Genomic DNA, 14,994 nt, shown 5'->3' with positions numbered 1-14,994 from the left:
AAATTTTCAGCTGTATTCATTGTTTACATTCTGTCTTGTAGCGGCTGGTGTAGACGTGTTTTTTTGAGCTCGGCGATTTTTGTTAGTTTAAACAACGGAAGAATTGAAGAGTCAAAGAATTTGTATTAAATTTTGCGTGAAAAATGAAATAAAGTGTAACCGAGTGTGCGAAATGTTACAGAGAGCCTACGGTGAGTCTGCTATGAAAAAAACAAGTGTTTACGAGTGGTATAAGCGTTTCCAAGATGGCCGCGAAGACGTTGAAGACGACGAACGCTCCGGTCGACCCAGCACGTCAATAATCGATGAAAATGTGGGAAAAGTGGAAAAAATGATTATGGATGATCGCCGAATCACTATTAGAGAAGTTGCCGATGAAGTTGGCATATCAGTTGGCTCATGCCATCATATTTTTTCAAATGTTTTGGGCATGAAACGAGTGGCAGCAAAATTCGTTCCAAAACTGTTGAATTTTGATCAAATTTTTTGGCTAAAAACAAGACTTTAATCATGCCCCAACCTCCTTATTCACCAGATATCGCTCCGTGTGATTTTTTCCTGTTCCCAAAGTTGAAGAGACCCATGAAAGGACAGCGTTTTTCATCGATTGAAGAGATAAAGGCAGAATCGCTGAGAGTGCTCTAGAGCATTACGAAAAGTGACTATCAGGGGTGTTTCTAAGACTGGAAAAAACGTTGGCATAAGTGTATTATATCTAGGGGGGATTACTTTGAAGGGGACCATATAGATGTAGACGAATAAATAAATATTTTTTTAGAAAAATGAGAATTCCGGGTACTTTTTGAACAGACCTCGTAGTTGCAGATTTGCTATAAAAAACTACAAGGACCAGCCCCATGGGGTTGTTCGAGCCATTGATGTGGAACAAGGCAACCAAAATTCCTAATGATCGACATTTTCAATTATTCGTAACACTTTTGAATCTGCATATGCACGAAAGTCTGCTTAGATTGATCTTTATTAGAAACCAATACCGAACAAGTGAACCCAGAATATAGACTCTATTTGTCGTGATTTGTATTTGTTTTGTAGCCGACGAAATTAGATCAATATCCCAAATGTATGCAATTATATCTTTGTAAATAGTTGCGATACGGATTTCGAAATTTAAGCTTCTCTTCGCCAATCTTGTGTTCAAGTTTTGTATGCAAGTAGTTATTTTTAAAGCGTTTCTCTACCATTACAACCGATTTCGGTTGCAGCGATAAACTTCCTCTCATTATTTACTTATTTACTTATGCACTCAAAATCTATTCTGAGGTTGTTGTCAATTTCTCAGGCGAAACGACATAACATGGAATTTCATCCGATCTTGTATGACACAAGATCAAAGCATACCAATTGAAGCTTCAAATCATTTAATGGCCTTCTTTGTCTTGCTGTCTAGCAACAACCTACCTCTAGCATGCTACGCGTAGGACTGAAACGTTAGCTATAATTTTGCTTATATTTGTAGCTTCGCGTTCTTCCAACAGCTTCGCTTTTGCATCGATTGACCAATCAGAGCGATGCTTTCCCTTTGATATATCGCGCTCTCCTTCAAAACCGTCGTCTATGGCAGGGAAATCCGATATGCCAGAGATTTTTAGCAGACAAAATAGGACATTACTCAAAATATCAATCATTTATAATTGAAAATACGTGGCTTAATACATTCAAATTGAATCTGAGCAATATTTCTAATCAAATGATGAAATAACATGTTTGTTTAAAACCTGATCACATTTCTACGCGAATTTTTCCTTGAATATCTGATTTGCACCCCTATATAGAAAATAGATATGTGTTCCACATCTTTAAGGCTGTTAACCATTTCGCGGTTGTTTTTAACTTTTGGTTGAAATCTGACACTTGAGTAGTTATTTTGTGTTGAGTAGTTGAATTTAACTGAAACTGCGGCCCATTTCAAGGCTTGACGGATGGAAAGTTATTTGGGTTTATTTTGCACTGGAAATAATTTTAACTAAAGAATTCATGTTAGAATTTTCTTTGCAAAGATTTTTTTCAGTGTCAGAAAATAACCATCGATCTGTCAAAAATAACCAAGCTTTCGAGCAGGGTTATTTTTGACAACATCGAAATAACCGCTCTAGTGTCAGATTTCAACCAACAGCTAAAATCAACCGCGAAATGGTTCACAGCCTAAATATGTGCTATTTTACCATTTCAGTCTTCGGTCGTTGCTGGTTCCCTGTAAAGGAAACAGGTAGCTTCTGTAGTTGGGCTACATCCATTCGCTCGCTGGATACTCGCTTTTGTGCTTTGTGTGGATGACGAAAGTCTGCTGACACCGTGTTCGCTTGAGTATATTGAATACCGATCAGCTTTTGATTCATTTCACTGTATACAGGTATGCCAAATAATTGTTCGTTAGTGTGGGTGTTCGCTATACTCACAGAGTAGGATTAGAAGTACTGTAATTTTAAACGCTTCTGATTAGGTAATTTGAAGATGGATTTTTATTATTGTTTGATGAGCGTTAGATTAGGTTCTCGCTACTGAGTGCAAATGACGATTCTTTTTGTTTGCCTGCAACTGCAACTGCAACTGAAAAACTATCGAAAAATACAGAAATATTTCGTAATAATTGAAAAGGAAAGTAAAAAAACTATCATTTTCACTTAGGACTTAATCTAATGTCCATCGAGAAATAATATAAATCCATTTTCAAATCACCTAGTTAGAAGCGTTTAAAATTACGGTAACTCTGAACCTGATCATCCAAATTTAACAACCAGTAGGTTTGAAAACATTTAACTCAAGCAAGTTTAGCAAAAGTATTTGCTATTATTAATAAGTACTTATAATAAATTAAATGTTTAAACGTAGTAATCAGAGCACGTCAAGCAGCTTGATGAGTGGATGATGATTATTGCTGTCGATGCTGTTTCAAATCTCTACACATGGTATGGGTCCGATGAGGAGGTTTCAAATTTGATGGTTTAAGTCAATATTAAACCCAAATTGGCGATTTTCACTTTATCGAGGCTATTGCAAATTCTTACAATATTATTATTTTTAATACGGGCATGGCCATCTAAAGAAAAAGTCTAAATTTCTACGTAACTTAATATATGTGAAAAAAGTATCACTCAAAATTTGACTGCTAGTTACTCAATTTTTGGCTCATAAAGACTGTCCCAGAAAGTATGGACGCAACCCAAAACCGCTGCCATTTCGCAATGTTTCAGAATCTGTCAATTTTTATGGCTGCGTCCAGTTGTTTACACTCTTCTCTACCCACTTGTGCAGTTGTTTATTCGTTTTCATTAGTTTGTTTCGAAATGCGTGGACTTGCAGCAGAACAACGTCGAAAAATTGTGTACAAATGGTGCACAGAGAACGCGGACTGTCACTGAGAAAGATAGCAAAAATTGAAGGAGTAAGTGAAAAATGCGTGCGAAATGCAATCAGGGAGTTCGGTGAGGATAACACCTTTGCGGATAAACCGAAAACGGGTCAAAAAAACGGTCCTGCTAACCCTCAGTTGGATAAACGTATACTTAAGGCGTTCGAGCAAAAGAAGGAGGTTTCAGTTCGGTATGTGGCCAAAAAAAGTGCGCACTTCTTCGTCCTAAAGAACGTTTGAATCTTCGAACCTATAAGAAGCAGAAACAACCAAAACGTAGTCCGAAACAAGAAGCATCGATCAGGGCGAGGGTTCGATAGCTGTACAATACGATTCTTGCTGGAAATTTGAACTGCATAATCATGGACGACGAAACCTACGAGAAACTTGATTACAAATCCTTGCCGGGACCACAATGTTATACGGTGCGAGAAGGGCAAGTATTAAACCAGTCCGAGACATCGATTGAAGTCGAAACATTTGGTAAGAAAGCTGTGGTCTGGCAAGCAATTTGTAGCTGCGGTAAGATTTCGAAACCCTTCATCATCACTACTTCAATGAACAGCGAAATTAGTTACTTAGTTTTAAGTAACTATTTTTAAGCGTGTAAGATGGCACGCTTCTGTGTTGTCAAGTAGGATTTAATAATTGAGGTTTTAAGTTATTTTAACAATCTAGATGGCGATTTACGGCTTGTTTATATTCAAAAATTCCACGTTAGGTTTGTCCCCTATGCATAAATATCTGTTTATTAAACTTATTTTTGTGTATTACATCAACATTTTACAGTACAAGTGTTTTGAGCTTTTGGCCTTGCATCTTTGTTGTTCATACGATTCGTCATTGGTTATAGGTGTTTTTGTTACTCTTGTTTTACATACTAATGTTTAATCATAATATTTATTTTAATTATTTATGAAATACTAGCTGACCCGTCGAACTTCGTCTCGCCTAAAAATTATTTGCTCGAATTTATGTTTTCAAACAACAGAATTGTCAAACGACTAAGTTGTTAACATTTCTCTCCATTATTTTTCTGAATACTATCACCAACTGAGAAATATCGTCAAACATTAATGTGAAAATGTGAAATACTCCTAATAAGCAAATTCACAGATTGTCATCTCATCCTTTAAGTCAATGCACTGAACAGAGTTCCCTTTCTAATGGCTTCGACATAAACGATATAAGGTACCACGTTTTCTCTTCCAGATGTGATTCTTGTTTTCGGTAATCGACAAAAAAAGTCCTTAACCAGAATTTTGTATTGATAAACTTAATACAATGTTGAAGAATTTCTCTTCTAGGGTTGTTTATCCGGTAGAGTAGGATGTATTTACAATTTGTATTTAGTCCAAGTAACCAGAAGTTCGTAAATGAAGATTTGGCTTATGAAGCATACAAAGTATTTTAAGAAATTACTCATACTTGAATGTTCCCTCGATGCAGCAGAACAAACTTCGAAGCGGTCCCTTGTACAGCTTTTAAGCAGCGAGAAAGTTTTCCCAGAAATTTTTCTGTGCGTTCAAGTTGCCAAAAAGTGCCACACGTGCTCTATAGCTCTAATAAAGTGGATATTTTTCAAGTACTGTGAAACTTTTGGTTGCTTGGAGAGACGACGCTTAAATTTTAATTTGTATAATTATCATTCCAATTCGAACATTCTTCACAGAATATGAAATATAAAATTGCAGTCTCAATCCATTATGGTAATCATCTTGAACATTGTTGTAATTGCCACTTATTATGTGCGTTTAGTGTAATCTAACTCATTCTATGGCAAAATGCAAGGAATGTCTCTTAGTTTGACCTTTTTTTTTTTTTTTTTTTTTAATAACTATTTATTGGAATATGAGTTAAAATTAAATTATTAAGATTTAAATTGGGTGTTCAGCCACACGTGGTGACTTTTCAGCCCTATTATATATATGATTTGGTTATTACCATGAGGACATTATTTGCTTCCGCAATTCTGAGATTTTTGTGTAGGGAAAATTCTAAACCTACTTGTATTGTGTAATGGGGAAAAGGAACTTATATACTAACTTACTAACTAATACAGAGAGCGAATCGATTCAATTGAAGATTGCATCGATTTTTGTCGGAATTTGCTTATAATATTATGTGACATTACATCTAATGGTTCTATATTTGTGAGTCTGTGTAACTCATTTGTACTAAACCAGGGAGGACGCTTCAGAATCATTTTCAGAATTTTATTCTGAATCCTTTGAAGCGTTTTCTTCCTGGTGGAACAACAGCTTGACCAAATTGGTACCGCATAAATCATGGCTGGTCTGAAAATTTGTTTATAAATTAACAATTTGTTTTTTAGACAGAGCTTTGAATTTCTGTTTATAAGAGGATATAAACATTTAATATATTTATTACACTTTGCCTGGATTCCTTCAATGTGATCCTTGAAAGTGAGTTTTTTGTCATACGTTAAACCTAAGTATTTAGCTTGATCAGACCATGTCAATTCCAAGCCATTCAATTTGAGAATGTGATTATTGTTTGGTTTAAGAAACGAAGCTCTTGGCTTGTGAGGAAAGATAATTAATTGCGTTTTTGCTGCATTTGGTTTAATTTTCCATTTTGACAGATAATCACTGAAAATATTTAAACTTCTTTGTAGGCGACTGCAGATCACTCTTAGATTTCTACCTGTGGCTAACAGACTTGTGTCGTCACAGAATAGCGATTTCTGACAACCAACGGGTAGATTTGGAAGATCAGAAGTGAAAATATTATACAAGATTGGAGCTACACTCGAACCCTGCGGAACACCGGCTCGTACGGGTAGCAATTCAGATTTACAATTCTGATAGCTAACCTGAAGAGTACGATCAGTTAAATAATTTTGAATCATTTTGATCAAATAAATAGGAAACTGGAAATCAGACATTTTTGCTATTAAACCTTTGTGCCAAACACTGTCGAATGCTTTTTCTATGTCTAGAAGAGCAACTCCAGTGGATAACCCAGAAGATTTATTTGATTTTATCATGTTCGTTACTCTGACAAGTTGATGAGTAGTTGAATGTTCATGACGAAATCCAAACTGCTCTGGTAAAAAAATTGAATTCTCATTTATATGAGTCATCATTCTTAACAAGATAATTTTTTCAAAAAGTTTACTGATAGAAGAAAGTAAACTAATTGGGCGATAACTTGATGTTTCTGCTGGGTTTTTATCAGGTTTTAGGATAGGAATTACTTTAGCGTTTTTCCATCTTTTTGGGAAGTAAGCTAATGAAAAACACTTGTTGAAAATTTTAACCAGGAGTCTCAAGGCAACATCGGGAAGATTTTTAATAAGAATATTAAAAATTCCATCATTACCAGGAGCCTTCATGTTTTTGAGTTTCCTAATAATTGATTTAATTTCATCAAAATTCGTCTCAATAATGTCATCGTGTGATAACACTTGGGTTGAAATATGATCATACTTCAGTGAGACTTCATTTTCAATAGGACTCACAACGTTTAAATTAAAATTGTGGACACTCTCGAACTGCTGAGCAAGTTTTTGAGCTTTTTCACCATTTGTAAGAAGTATTTGATTTCCTTCCTTGAGAGCAGGAATTGGTTTCTGAGGTTTCTTAAGAACCTTAGAAAGTTTCCAGAAAGGTTTAGAATATGGTTTAATTTGTTCAACTTCTTTAGCGAAATTTTCATTTCGCAAAAGAGTAAATCTATGTTTAATTTCTTTTTGTAAATCCTTAACTATGTTTTTCATAGCAGGATCACGAGAACGTTGATATTGTCGTCGACGAACATTCTTCAACCGAATGAGCAGTTGAAGATTGTCATCGATGATAGGAGAATTTAATTTAGTTTGAGCTTTGGGAACTGAAAGATTTCTAGCTTCGATAATATAATGATTCAAATTATCAATTGCTGTGTCGATGTCCGCAGAATTTTCTAAAATAGTTTCATGATCCACATGATTTTCAATGTGAGATCTGTAATCCAACCAATTAGCTCTATGATAGTTGAAAATAGAACTAATTGGATTAATTATAGCTTCGTTGGAAAGTCTGAATGTTACAGGAAGATGATCTGAGTCAAAATCAGCATGAGTAATCGGTTCACTACAAATGTGACTTTGATCTGTTAGAACCAGATCAATTGTAGACGGGTTTTTCACGGAAGAGAAACAAGTAGGATTACTGGGATGAAGAACTGTAAAGTAACCAGCTGAGAGTTGATTATGAAGTATTTTACCATTACTGTTATTTTGCCTACAATTCCACTGAACATGCTTAGCATTTAAGTCCCCTATTACGAAAAATTTCGATCGATATCTTGTAAGTTTTTGCAAATCGCCTTTAAAGAAATTTAATTGTTCGCCGGTGCATTGGAATGGCAAATATGCTCCAGCGATGAAATAAATTCCATGAATGGTTTCAACTTCGATTCCCAAGCTTTCAATAACTTTAGTATTGAAAGAAGGTAAAATTCGATGTTTAATTTGCCGTTGGACAAAAATGGCAACTCCACCACCAATTCCAGTAAACCTGTCAAATCGATGAACCACATAATGTGGATTACTTTTCAATTTTACATTTGGTTTAAGAAAAGTTTCTGTCACAATGGCAATATGAATTTTGTGAACTTTGAGAAAATTATAAAATTCATCTTCACTCGATTTCAAAGATCGAGCATTCCAATTTAAAATATTCAAATAATTATTTAACATCACTGTTAAATTTTAAATTCATTATAATATTATTTGCAAATTTCCATCCGATTTGAAATGCTTCAAAAAGTGATGAAGTCGAATTCATTTGGATGATCATTTGAAAAAGTTGATCTTGTAGGTAGATCATTTTATTTTCAGTTATATCGCCTAAATCGACTTCATTTAAAGAAGCGAATGGCATTGAAGGAATATTTGTAGGTAGACTGCCATTAGAAGAAGATTATTTGGCCGGTCTACCTATTAATATATTGTTTTCGTTAGAAGAAGAACTGCAAGGCGGTCCTGTGTTTTGATTATTTACATTAGAAGAAATAGGAGATAGATTTCTACCTAATATACCAGCATAACTGACATTAGAAGAAGATGATGACGAGGTCGATCTACCTGTCAATAAATTGTTTTCGTTAGAAGACGAATTGGCAGGTGCCTTAGAAGAATTTTCAGGTATATTCTGTAAATTTAAGGTCGTTGATTTGACTTGTTGTCTAAGCGAACGAGCGTTTAAAATTTTTTCCCTGACAGGACATTTCAAATAATTGGATTTATGATTTCCATTGCAATTTGAACATGAAAATTTATCAGTGGTTTCATTCATTGGACAAACGTCTTTCGAATGCGATTTACCACAATTCAAACACCGTATATCCATATGACAATTTTTGGTTCCATGGCCGAAGCTTTGGCAACGACGACATTGCGTTAAGTTTGCAATACGATTATGCCGTTTATAATGCTCCCAATGAATTTTAATGTGGGAAATGAAACGTACTTTTTCTAAAGTTTTCAAATTGTTTACATCACTTCGATTAAAGTGTATTAGGTAAAGTTCATGGGAAATTCCAGAGCGTGGTTTAGAAGTACCATTCGCTCTTTTTTTCATAAGTATTACTTGGGAAGGGGCAAAACCAAGCAAATCTTTTAATTCATTTTTAATTTCATCAATACTTTGATCATTTGATAATCCTTTCAAGACAGCCTTGAAGGGTCTGTCTGATTTTATATCATATGAATAAAATTTATGAAGTTTCTCGGACAAATATCGAATAAGACGTTCGTAATCTTCCAATCCATCCACCAAGACTCGACATTCTCCTCTTCGTCCGATTTGAAATGAGACTTTTACTTCCGGGAGAAAAGTAGAGAGCTCAGTACGGAATGCTTTGAAGTCGGAAATCATCACCGTCACTGGTGGCATAGATTGATGTTTCTTCCCAGAACGACAAGCGTCCATTTTGGGATTTTTTGAAGAATTTTCTTCTATGTCGCTACAATCGGATTCAGGAAGAATCTCGTAAATATTGTTAGACGGCATAGGATCAACGGTAGGGAAATCCGTCCGTTGTCTTTTATTTTTACATTCAGATTCTATAAGATCGTGAATGTTATTAGAAAAATGTTGAATAACGGATTGTGATTTATTCCGTATTGAATTATTTTTAGCCTTAGGCTTGTTGCCTTTCCGGTTGGACGCAGGCATTTTTGAAATTAATGAAATTTTAAATTAAATTAACTAGGCTAAATTAGTCTTCGATTGGACTCCTAGCTAGCCTTAAAAAAGGCTGATTAATTTCTTAGTCACTCTAATATCACTCTTTGTATCACTTAGTCACTCTAATATCACTCTTTGTATCACTTAGTCACTTAGTTAGTGATTCAGGTAGCCTTGAAAAAGACTGAAGCCTTGAATCAATGAAACTCTAGGTAGCCAGAAAAAAGTTCCAGGAGCCAAGAGCTATACGCGTGCGGTGCGAACGACTGTTCAACACCGACTGGCTTAGTTTGACCTTAGCACTTCTACTGCACGATCATTTCGTTGATTCATTCAAAAATTTTCTAATTTGTTAAACTCACGCTCACAATGACCAATATTATTCATCTGACTCCATTACACAGAATCCATTAACTGGTGAACAATATCAGAACTTTTTCTCCTGCCTACATCGGTATTTCTAGAACAGTCATATACATTCCGCCAATCATTTATGTCGTTTTCGTTTGTTTCTGAACCTAACCCAGTTTCTACCCTAACTGCTGTCAAACCGTTTGTTTGAAGCTAGTTTCGAACCTAGTTTCAACATTGTTGAGCTGAAAATCGAATCTTTTTCAAACATATTTTGTGAATTTACATTTATTTTCATGCACATATTTGGAGCAGGCAATTAAACATAGACTTACTTTACAATGATGTCCGTTTCAATATAATTCAATCGTAAAGCTAAGCGTTAATTGAAAGATACAGTTCTATTCATTGAAATTCCAATGCAATCCAGTTTAGTTTAACAACGATGATGGTTTTCAATTAAACTTTCGATTCAACCCATGTCTATTCCATGTTGCTATTGATTTACATGTCGTGTAAATTACATTATTTCTTTCTGTGAGGTTTGCTCAGATCCCATATACTAAATGCGAAACCAACACAGCTTCGTTAAAAGTGTTTGATGAAACTACCCTGGGTCAGTTTTAACTTTCTGAAGCGAAAACGTCATTAGGAAGCAATAATTTTGATACCCAATTAAGCACGTGGCTTGAAATGAATAATCAATCAAGTGTGCATATTCACACAACACTACTCGCTGCGCGCCAAAAGATTCTTTCAACGATCTAGTATTCCTTTCTTCGACGGCCAAACACTTATGCAACTCGTTATGCGCCAAACACCTATCGATGATCTAGCAATCATTGGCGACTTTTTCAGTGGAAAATTCCATTGTCCATACAAAATAACATTATTGGTTTTCCCCACTTTTCCGGTAAGTTTTCCTAATTTTTTTGATGTACGAACCCGGTGGGGGTAAAAACTGATCAAACAAAAAAAAAAGCATCTCAATCCGTCCATCCGTTCTTACGTGATGCGATTACAAAGAATGATCTCTGCATTTTTATATATATACTAGCTGACCCGTCGAACTTCGTCTCGCCTGAAATTATTTTTTTAAATTTGTGTTTTCGAACAGCAGAGTTGCCAAACGTTCATGTTTCTTTCCATTATTTTACTGATTACTTGGCTTACAATAAACGAATTACGACAAATTCATATCCAACATCATGAATTATTGTGGATATGTTCAATGCTTTTGTTACGCAAAAACTAAACAAATGCACCAATTGCCATCTCATCCTTCGAGTCAGTGTATTGAACAGAGATTGTATATCTCTCTCAAACTAAAGATTTGACATGTGGGATGATGGATTTGATTGAATCCTATCTGACTGGTCGTAGTATGACCGTGGAAATTGGCGACTGCGTTACTCCATCATTCATCGTGAGCTCTGGCATTCCTCTGGGAAGCCATCTAGGACTATTCATATTTCTGCTATATCTAAATGATCTAAATTTCGCATGCAATGCATGAAGCTATCATTCGCCTACGATTTCAAGCTGTTTCATCGCATCAAATATCTGAAAGACTCAAACTTCTTGCAGTCACAGTTGGATGTATTTTTTAACTGGTGCAACGTCAACAGAATGGTTATAAACGCCTTCAAATGTTTCGTTATCTCCTTCTCTCGTAAACGAACCACGATCATGTATGATTACACTATTTCGCAAGCTGTACTAAAACGGGAGACATCAATTAGGGATCTAGGAGTGTTATTGGATTCAAAACTTAGTTTCAAAGGTCACATAGAATATACCCTCTCTAAAGCATTAAAGATGCTAGGATTCATCTTTCGCATCTCAAAAAATTTCAATAACATATACTGCCTGGAATCGTTATATTGCGCTCTAGTTCGCGAGTATGCTGTTGTTGTTTGGGCACCATATTATCAAACAGATAAGCTACACATTGAAACTGTTCAGTGCAAGTTCATTCGTTTTGCTTTGCGTCGCCTGCCCTGGAGAGATCCATTTAATCTTCCAAGCTACGAAAATCGTTGTAGACATACACTTCGATTTGCTATCTGTCCGCCGTGATACACAAAAAGCTGTTTTCGTCGCGGACCTCATCCAATCTCGAATTGATAGTGCAGATCTCCTACAACAGCTAAGTTTTGACATTCTTCGGCGTAATTTGCGGTTTAATCCCTTTCTCAAAATTCCTCGTGCTAGAACTAACTATGGCTTCAATGAACCGTTTTCGAGTATGTGCCGCGTATTCAATACTTGCTCTGATGAATTTGATTTCAATTTATCTCGTAACACCATTAAAACCCGTTATCTCCGAATATTTTCCCGCTAGTTTTATTTACATAATTAGACGATATGAATAGTTGTTAGTTAGCTTTGTAGTTTAAATAAGGGTAACTAAAGATTTCGTTATGTATCATTTGGTCAAATGTTATCTGTTGATACAAAAGATGAGAAGGTTTTATGCCGGCTGGAGAAGGAGAACCAAAATCTCAGCTCCAGCAAGCTTTTCCCTTGCTCCTAAATAAACAAATAAACAAATTAACAGATGGATGAAAAAGAGATGACCAAGATAAATACTTTAAATTGACCCCACAAATTTCCAAAAGCAGCCCCCGGGGATGGTTGTTTGTCATTGAATGTTAAGACTTATTTGTACTGAAGACGTTTAAAAATTTAATAGCAAATCCTTAGGGATGATCGAAAGTAATAAACTTATTTTGAACGGTTGTCCATAACTTGCTTCACCACTAGTGATATTATTTAGTCGTGTTTGATGAATGTTCGTAGCAGGATAATGACAGGATCAATTTTCGATTAACGAAATAGCGATAGAATGAAAAATACTTGGACATTCGAAAGTTCAAATTACCCTTTTATTAAATATTGTGTCCATTAACTTTGACATGAACGCTGGATTCGTTCAAGAATTGTATCAAAAGGTCTCTCATTCGTCGAGCCACCTCATCGTTTTTCTTAGTATTCAGTCCTGAGAATCAATATTCTGTTTTAGCGGAGTGAACATGAGGAGTGATTATACCAGTATTCTTCTTATCGTTAAAGCCAATGTATAAAACAGCAGATCTCACAACTAATGGTTCTTACATGCCACGATTTCTCCTTCAGATATGATATTCACGATTCCCATATGGTAATTCGTCAAATAATCCAAAGTTCGGAAAATGAAATGATTTGGCTTAAGCAGCTTACAAATGTCATGAATACCATCCGTTTTGAAGTGAAACCACTCTTGAAAACTCACCCGAATCGGCTGAACAAACTTCAGCATGCTAAATGCAAGGAAAATATTTTCATCTGAACTCATTATTTCAACAGCAGAATCCTATCATTGATACGTAAACAAATCGTTACATAATTTGATTTGTTCAACTCACGCCCACGATGGCCCACATAATTCATCTAACTACATCTACTGGTAAATGACATTAGAACTTGTGCTTCTGTTTACGGTATAGCTAAAACAGTCATTTGGAAAGTAATGATTTTGATACCCTATTAAGCACGTGTTTCCAAATGACGAATCAATCATGCATGTAAAATCTCCACCCAAATCTACTCGTTGCGCGCCAAACGATTTTCCAAAGATCTAGTATTCTTTTCTTCAACGGCGAAATACTGAGCATTTTGAATTATTTGTATTACAGAGATTGAGCACCTCTCTTCCAATTTCGTGCAGTGATATTCTCTTACTTTACATCCACAAAAGCTAAAATATTGAGTTGTACTGACATACTTCGTCCTGGACATCCTATGGTCGTGAAAGGGTTAAACAACATGCAAAAAATTGTCTCTCTCATATTAGTCAATAAAAAATGCTCATGGATTATAACCATAGATAGTTAGTTTTACAAGCGAAAAAAACGTGTCGTAAGCCCACTGTACTCAATCACTGAAAATAATGTACCGGTATTCATTGATCCTTGATTCTGACCTCTCAACGGTTCTTAAGTTTAGTTATAATATGAATCAAGCAAAAGGGCTAAAATTTTTACACTGGATCGTTGTTTTCTGAAGTCTTTATTTTCAACTACAAAGAACTGAATTTGTTTACTTTCCCAAGATAAATCCGAGCCCTAGAAAAAATGTTGAACTTCAAAAAACCGAAAGTTTATGAACCGAATGCTAAATCTCTTTTCCATTTTCCATTCCAGCACTTCATTCTGGTACTTCAGCGTCGGACGGGTCCTAGCCGGGGTTTCTGCCGGCATAATCTTCACTCTGGTGCCACCGTACGTGGATGAGTTCGGTTCCAAGCAGTACAAATCCCTGCTGGATGTAATCCTGTACGTGCAGTTTGCACTTGGCATCCTGATTCAGCTGATGACAGGTAGGACAGAAATAAACTCACACGTGTGTTATGAAACCAAAACGAACTGCGGTCCCGTTTGTGTGCGAAGGAACTACGACTACGGGAAAAATAGGGATTCACTCTCCCCCGGTCCGTTGTGATAAGAATTTAGAATCCCGCATCGTCGCTGCCGACTGTAAATGCACCATCATAAACGAGTTTCATAATCGCGCGGAATGCATGTCTCAGCTAAATGTGTCACTCTAGATTTCATTGAAAGAAAAAGAAAACAGGGCACTCTGTCTGTCTGTCTGTCGGTTCTTCGTTTGTCAGTTTGATATTTATATTTGTTTACGATCGCAGCAGGCTATCGGCCTCGGAGATAACCACGTGCTGATAGCAGTCGGTATCTTCGCTTTATGCTTGCTGTAGAATAACTGTCATCTTCATATTTTTTTTTCACTCGACTGCATTAAAAATCGCCAAATTTATTCGATAAGTCACATCACTGGAAAAATTTACGATTTGAACAATTTTTATGATCTCCAATGGCTACTCTGCCTGGCTTGGATTGGCGGGGATTCCAGTTGGCAGGAGCTGCAATCATAAAACCTGATAACACTCGTTACGGAGTTTGGATTGTCGCTCCAAGGCCCCGACTGAATCGACGAAAATAATCTCCCCAAACTGTAGCCATAAGTTCGAACGGGAATTTCTAATGTCGTAGTACTTGCTCTGCATCGGAAAAATACTAC

At 36.0% G+C, this 14,994-nt stretch overlaps 1 protein-coding gene across 1 annotated transcript in view; it reads left to right on the top strand.

Annotated features, from left to right (window-relative positions):
- Positions 1 to 14,994, top strand: part of LOC131425922 (facilitated trehalose transporter Tret1-like) — a 45,419-nt gene that overhangs the window by 12,977 nt on the left and 17,448 nt on the right. Inside the window, exon 3 of the mRNA XM_058588226.1 lies at positions 14,103 to 14,278. Coding sequence (XP_058444209.1) covers positions 14,103 to 14,278 — 176 coding nt within the window. The remainder of the gene's footprint in view (positions 1 to 14,102; positions 14,279 to 14,994) is intronic.

Source organism: Malaya genurostris, chromosome 1 (assembly GCF_030247185.1).
Source record: "Malaya genurostris strain Urasoe2022 chromosome 1, Malgen_1.1, whole genome shotgun sequence".
NCBI classification, from domain to species: domain Eukaryota; kingdom Metazoa; phylum Arthropoda; class Insecta; order Diptera; family Culicidae; genus Malaya; species Malaya genurostris.
This window is presented reverse-complemented; position numbering and strand designations above follow the sequence as displayed.